The 7,154-nt window shown below is 48.3% G+C and overlaps 1 protein-coding gene across 2 annotated transcripts in view; it reads right to left on the bottom strand.

Moving 5' to 3' along the window:
• The window catches only part of LOC135827298 (serine/arginine repetitive matrix protein 2-like), a 36,958-nt gene extending 30,192 nt beyond the window's left edge, over positions 1 to 6,766 (bottom strand). For both annotated transcript variants that reach the window (XM_065339825.1, XM_065339826.1), the window contains exons 1-2: positions 5,925 to 6,766; positions 1,550 to 1,654 (exon numbers count right to left, since the gene is read on the bottom strand). In XM_065339825.1, the coding sequence (XP_065195897.1) occupies positions 1,550 to 1,654; positions 5,925 to 6,011 (192 nt within the window). In that variant the 5' untranslated portion in view covers positions 6,012 to 6,766. The remainder of the gene's footprint in view (positions 1 to 1,549; positions 1,655 to 5,924) is intronic.
• Between the last annotated feature and the right edge of the window lie 388 nt (positions 6,767 to 7,154).

Raw genomic sequence — 7,154 nt, 5'->3', positions numbered from 1 at the left:
TATGCTGTGCGTGGATATGGCAGAATAATGCAAGATCGTTAACATATCTTCTCGTTAACCTACGAATTTTGGACAATCGTTGAATTTGCGACTCGTTATAGTAACATGTCTTGCAGTATGTGAAGGATCGTGGTATGGCCGGACCGAACCAAAGCTGCTTCCGTCGGTACTGCGGGGGGGGGGGGGGGGGGGGGCACGCATGTGGGCTGGTAGGTACTGAAGGTACAGATATGGGCATGTACACCTACAATGCAGTCCATGACTTTTTTTTATTTACGTGAAAAAGGAGGACAAAATGTTACGAGTTATGACTAACTGTCCACCAACGTAACCAGATCTTATACAGTCAGCGAGTGCGACAAAATAGCACAAAACTGACAAGGAGTCCTGAGACATTCGGCGACCTGACACCTAGCTCCAACACTTCTCCAAGGCGCAAATCAACAACCTTCCAACTAGGTGTGCTAGGTGTCAGGTCGCCGAATGTCTCAGTACTCCTTGTCAGTTTTGTGCCATTTTGTCGTACTCGCTGACTGTATAAGATCTGGTTACGTTGGTGGACAGTTAGTCATAACTCGTAACATGTTGTCCTCCTTTTTCACCATAATTTAATTGGCTCACCATCCGAGTTAAACTTTTTTTATTTTTTTATTTTATTACTGAAAGCCATGTGGTGCACGCAATGGGAACATGCAGCAGCCATGGTGGTGGGGGCCAAGCGTTCCGTCGACCAACTGGTCTCGACATCGTCGCGCTCTGGACGCACGAGATAAACGGAAGTGTGAGGGAAAGAGAAAGAACAGGGGAAGCGGGAGGGGAGGGAGGGGATAGATGCGGTCTTGCTATACACTCTCCACACAAGAGGAACTGGCTTCTTACGTTCACACACACAAGACAGTTTATAGAAGTGAAGGGAGGGGAGAGAAACAAAGAGAGAGAGAGAGAGAGAGAGAGAGAGAGAGAGAGAGAGAGAGAGAGAGAGAGAGAGAGAGAGAGAGAGAGAGAGAGAGAGAGAGAGAGAGAGAGAGAGAGAGAGAGAGAGAGAGAGAGAGAGAGAGAGAGAGAGAGAGAGAGAGAGAGAGAGAGAGAGAGAGAGAGAGAGAGAGAGAGAGAGAGAGAGAGAGAGAGAGAGAGAGAGAGAGAGAGAGAGAGAGAGAGAGAGAGAGAGAGAGAGAGAGAGAGAGACAGAGACAGAGACAGAGAGAGACAGAGAGAGACAGAGAGAGAGAGACAGAGACAGAGAGAGACAGAGAGAGACAGAGAGAGACATAGAGACAGAGACAGAGACACACACACACACACACACACACACACACACACACACACACACACACACACACACACACACACACACACATACACACACACCGAGAGAGACAGAGAGAAAGAAAGAGATAAAGAGACAGACAGACAGACATATGCATATATGAAACACCGACGGGAAGACAACCACAGAAACAAATCCAATTCAAGAAGCAGAAAGGAGCGTCCTCCCATACCGTCCCAATGCTCAATGGACAGAACGGGAAACTGAGCAGTCGCACCGTACCTTCAAAGTTGCATCGTCTATTAGTTGCAATCCGAAGTATTCTGGTTCTTTCAGCTGCAGGTCAGTGATGACACTGTCAAGAAGTGCCTGACCCGTTGCCTTCACCTGGCAAGAACAACAGCACCAGAAGCGACAGAAGCAGTGACAGCAGCAGCAGCAGCAGCCAAAGCAGCAGCAACAACAGAAGCAGCAGCATCAACAAAAGCAGCCAAAGCAGCAGTAGGAGGAGCAACAACAACAGCAGCAGCAGCAGCAGCAGCAGCAGCAGCAGCAGCAGCAGCAGTAGCAACAACACTGGATGGTCAGATGAGCTCGGCTATAGACATTTCTCTCACACTTGTGCGATGTTAGTGAATGCTGTAAGTCAACAAATATTCGGTGCATATCGATTTTCGGCTATTTTCGGCCGGGTCGTGTTTGGACGAAAATTTGCCGTGGCCGAAATTTTGTTTTGCAAGGTTCAGTGTGACAGTGTATACAGGCGGCAGCAGTACAGGTCGAACATTTGATGCGGTCGAAATGGAATTTAGCCCTGGGAGGCCGAAATTTGAATGGGTCGACAATTTGTATAAACAACAGTCTAAATAAAGAATACAAACAAACAAAAAAACAGTGCTGTATATACCGGAGTATACGCCACACCCAGGGTTTTTGTCACGAAATACAGACATCTACTCTGTTTATCACCATTAATTCCGTTTGGATATTGATACGGTCAGACCCTCCCACATTAGGATCATCTGGTGGCTCAGGACCGTCCGCTTCCTCAGGCTCCGCTCCAGCTCCAGACCATTGCGTGTTGAACACTCCGACCTTGCTCTTATGGGGCAAGCTTCCTCCCTGCTGGATGGGTGATCCACAATATTGGTTAGCGCAGGCGGAGTTCGCCACCAACAAGACCGCCACCTCAAAGGCCCGGTACAACGTGGTGATAGCTTCGTTTGTACCTGAGTTGGATATCTGTTCATTACAACCAACCTTCCATTTTTTTCTCTTCCACAATATCCTTTAACATGTTATTCACAGCGGGTCCAATGTTATTAGGCATGTTGCCTGTTTTGATTTCCACTATAAATTAAGTATACAACAACAACAAAGTTTGCCACGCGGTCAGGGATCTCCTGATCACAACGCACGCTGCTGATGACCTTTTCTCTTTTTTCTTCTTTACTTTAAAAGTTAAAAGCCATGCGGTGCATGCACATGCAGCAGCCATGGTGGTGGGGGCCCCTGGCGCTTCGTCCAGGCCCAAGAACCCCATCCCGGTACAGATTGAAGAATATAATAATTACACCCCCCCCCCCCCCCCCCCCAGTGCCACATGAGGGGCTTATTACTGATCATATACTATACCCTCATGGATGCAGCTAATGGGATTTCGGTCTTTGACCACTTGCTGGTGGGTCTGATCTACTCACCTCCCACCGTTTAGGCGCTGCATCTGTGCCTTTGATCCTAGAGAGTGGTGGCGTTCCCACGGCAGATGCGGAAAACTCGGCTTCCAGCCGTGAAATTTATTATTTTTATTACTGTACTCTCCACTACTACAAAACACTAGTACAGTCAGACCTCGCATAACCGCACACATCCGTTTTCCACAAAAATATCCGGATAGGCGAGGGAACCGGATAATCGAACACACATACTGTATGTAAGCATGGCATATGCTGTACATTTGTAACCAACTATTTTCTTCCGGATGGCGAGAAATCCGGATAAACGAGGTCTGACTGTACTTCACTTCACTGCTGACCAGGTCAGAGTGGATCGAATTTTAACCCCAGAGTCGTTATTTATTGACTTCTAGCATGCCTTTCTTCTAGTCCAAGGCTTGTGCGGCGGAATTTCCCTGTGACTAGGCATCATTGAGCAGACACAGCACCTCCAATCAGCTTCCCATTCAGGGACAGCTGATCGGCTAAGTGATTTCCACTTCTTGGCCACTTGACCTGCCCATACTGTGCACGTGGGTATGCAGCAGCAGCAGCAGCAGCAGCAGCAGCAGCAGCAGCAGCAGCAGCAGCAGCAGCAGCAGCAGCAGCCAATAGACGCCACACGCACACACAGAGCACTCTACTCTCTAGCACTCTAGACTGCATTCCAGATACATCTACGAATGAGACATCCTCAGGCTCAGGGTATGCTTGAAATAGAAAAAGCCCCCCCCCCCTCGAAAGTCTTATGATTTGTAGAGTACTACAGTACATTTTGTAGAGAGTGCAATCAATGATCATGGTGCAACTTGCTTCATTTAAAGGGATGCGTCTATCTACAGATTTGCCCGAGACTCAACAGGACCAGGAAATACACAGGCAGCTTGGCACTGAACAAAACGGTGATTGCAATCCTTTTGTCTTACATATCATCTTCCACAATCATGTTTTGAAAGCCCTGCAGATATGCGAACGGCTGCCGGGATTTGTTGGTGCGCGCTGGAACGCACGGGCGACCTTAATGTCTTCAAAAAAGTAGAACACGGTTCTACTTGGCCGATTCTCACCGTCGATAGCTCATTATCTCGGTCTTGGAATTCTCTATCGGTTTATCGTCCCCGATTTCTATATTTTCTCTTCATTCGCTTGTTTGCACGTCTTCGAGTTTGAGTGATGTCACCATTCGATCTCAGCCAAACGAAGGCCAAATCGAAAAATTCGAGACGGTAACCCTCCAAAGACACACCTTCTGAACACAAATCCACAATGGCCTAATGTCTAAAACCAATGAATACAGCTATTAAAGTTAAGCCCAGAAAACACCCCGTATTTGCAAGAAACGGCCCGTTTTGCCGTGCGCTGATTGGTCAAATCCAAATGACCGTTATTGACGCTTTGTACGGTCGTGGTGAGCCCTGACATATAGATCAGGCGCGTGCTCGGCGATGGGCACGGGGGGCACGTGCACCCCCCAACAAATTTCAATCTGGGTAATTGCATTTGTAATGTATGCAAATATGCTCTAAAATTCAAGAAAGGTTGCAAACAAATTGCAGAAAATTGCCGGGGGGGCTCCCCTCGGCTCCCGTGCACCCCCCTAGTTGGGGGGCCGAGCACGCCCCTGCTTAATACAGGTTAAGCAATTACTTGTACGTCAGATACTGTGCGAGTCTGCCAACTCACGCTGCATGATTGACGTACATACTAAGGCTGTGTTTACATGAAGCGTTTCAACCCGGGTTGAGTTCGACCCGGGTCAGATTTCAACCCGCCATGTACACAAAATGAATGGCGCGTTTAGATGACGCATTGCGCTTGACCCGGGTTGAAATTTCGCCCCTGGTTGATTTCAACCCTCCCCCCCCCCCCCCCCCCCCAAGGGGAGTCAAGAAAATCGTACAAACGTACTTCTGTGCGTATCTCGCGCCAGGTTTGAACGGCACTGGAGATGCAAATTTCGCGCGAACGGATTCACATGACCATACAGGACTGTAGAAGTGGACTTTTGGCGGCATATCAGTATTTGACCCAGGTCAACTGTCTTCATGTAAACGCTCACCTCTTTTGTCTATCGTAAAGACTTTCAACCCGGGCTAAACTCGACCCGGGTTGAAATTTCTCATGTAAACACAGCCTTAGCTCCTCTAAGCAAATCCTCCAGCACACACCGTATACTTAGCTCCCAAAAGCAAATGCTCTGCAGGGGGGTTCGCCACCACTCCAAGCTGGCATGACATCATTAAATTTTGCACAACCTCTGTAGAAGCTATGTGAGTGACATCATCGCATAGAAGTTACTAGTGTACGATTACGTCATCAGTCAAAAATGCTTTGCATGCCAAGGGCATGGAGTGGCAAGACTGCATCATAGCATACACCAAAATTTCACTTCCACAAAATGAGTAAAGAAGTTTATAAGTAATCGCCTCTGTAAACTAGGTTCAATAACACAGAGACATTCCACGCCCAGCAGGGATTCCCCAGTTTACCAGTCTTGAGGCTAAGCATGCTCTTTACACTGGCCTGTCATCTTGAGCACTCTGCCAAGGTAGGTTATGGGCCTTGGTATAAATACGCCTTCGACAAAAATACACAAAATACACATTATCCGCCGGCTTTGAAAAAATATATGTTTTATTGTCAGGTGCGGCCCCATTTCCTCTGTGCTGTGCTGATGAGCCCACAAATTTGAAGAAACAGTTCTGTCCCCAGATTGAGTATCTTCCTTTATGTAGCTTTTTTGCCAGCATACGTTTGGGAAATGAGTAGAATACGTCAATGCTCCTGAAACATGCGTGCGCGTTTCTCATGCTCATGTTGTTGTACGTTTTGAAAATAATTACATGACATATACACACGGACACACATACACACACGCGCGCTCGCGCACACACACAGGAGCCGCACCGAAGTCAATTATTTGAACAACAACATCAACTCACGCTGATTTCGTGGTAGCGGAACGAGGCGCGTGCACCGAGGTCCAGCATGCGCACCGTACAACGCATCATTCCCTTGCGAGACGCCATGGCTAGCGTTCGCTGGCTGTAGAACTACGGACCACGCTGTACGACTGGAACTGGGGAGCTCAAACGCTCCTGTTGCTCGTTCACTGTTCAACGAGTTGATAGCAGACCACAATTTCACTGAGGATGACCATGCGCCGAGTGTATCGGAACTCCAATCCTCGATACACCAAAATGTAACTCCAGGCACTGGTAAATACAGCTTGGTCCACACACGTACACACACACACAGTAACACTTTCTTGCTAGCGTGCTAGCTAGCGGCGTAAAGGAACGCCGTGAAGTGTCACACTCACGTAGACTGGGACCGTTATGTTGGTGTCAGGCGAACACTACTTCGAGTTCCAATCGATTCAGCACAGCGACCCACTGCCGGAAATTACTTGTCTAACTATAACGAGACTGCGTCGCACAAACTGCTACTTCTCTGCGACATTCCAGCGCTATTGCACCGCGTGGATGTGGGCAAAAGCGACTTCCTCTCAGCTCGCTATGTTTTCCTCTCTCACACTCGTGTCCCGCGGACCTGTCTGCGTCAAAGACAAACTCAGGTGAAGTCATGCAGCGAACGGTGCTCTGACGCTCACTTGCCAGGCTAGATCATGTGAGTGTGCTGGACGGAAGCCGGAGAGAGCTCTAAATCACCATCACACGCACTCGGCTGCACCTAGCACGTTCCTCTAGCGAACAACACACATACCACGGCGATTCAAATAAATTTCACGGGCAGCACGGCGGAAGAGGATTCGATTCACGAAGCTAAGGCCCCATTCACACACGGTACAAAACCGCATACAAGCATCATGTTCTTTGAAGTGGGCATGGAAACATGCCCGAAAAGTGAAAAATCACATCAACGTTCAAAGCCATCCCGGAGCGGCTTTGAAGGCGGCTTTGAAAGCGGATTTCGGCTTTTAGTTTTCAGGCAAGTCGAAACAAGTGGTTTGGTGTGTCGAGTTTTTGTTAGTTTTTGGAGAGTCCGGTAGTACCATGCCTCGAGTTGTCTTTTCTGCCGAGGCGGAGCTACGGCTGATAGAACTATGGGGAAAATACAAGCGAGAAAAGTGAAACTATGATGAAAAGAGCTGTTGCCGAGAAGAGGATTGCAGATGAGCTGAATCTGTGCGCAAAGCAGCTACCCGGAGT

Source organism: Sycon ciliatum, chromosome 11 (assembly GCF_964019385.1).
Source record: "Sycon ciliatum chromosome 11, ocSycCili1.1, whole genome shotgun sequence".
Classification (NCBI taxonomy): Eukaryota; Metazoa; Porifera; class Calcarea; order Leucosolenida; family Sycettidae; genus Sycon; species Sycon ciliatum.
The sequence above is the reverse complement of the archived record's forward strand: the minus strand, read 5'-3'. Positions and strand labels throughout refer to the sequence as shown.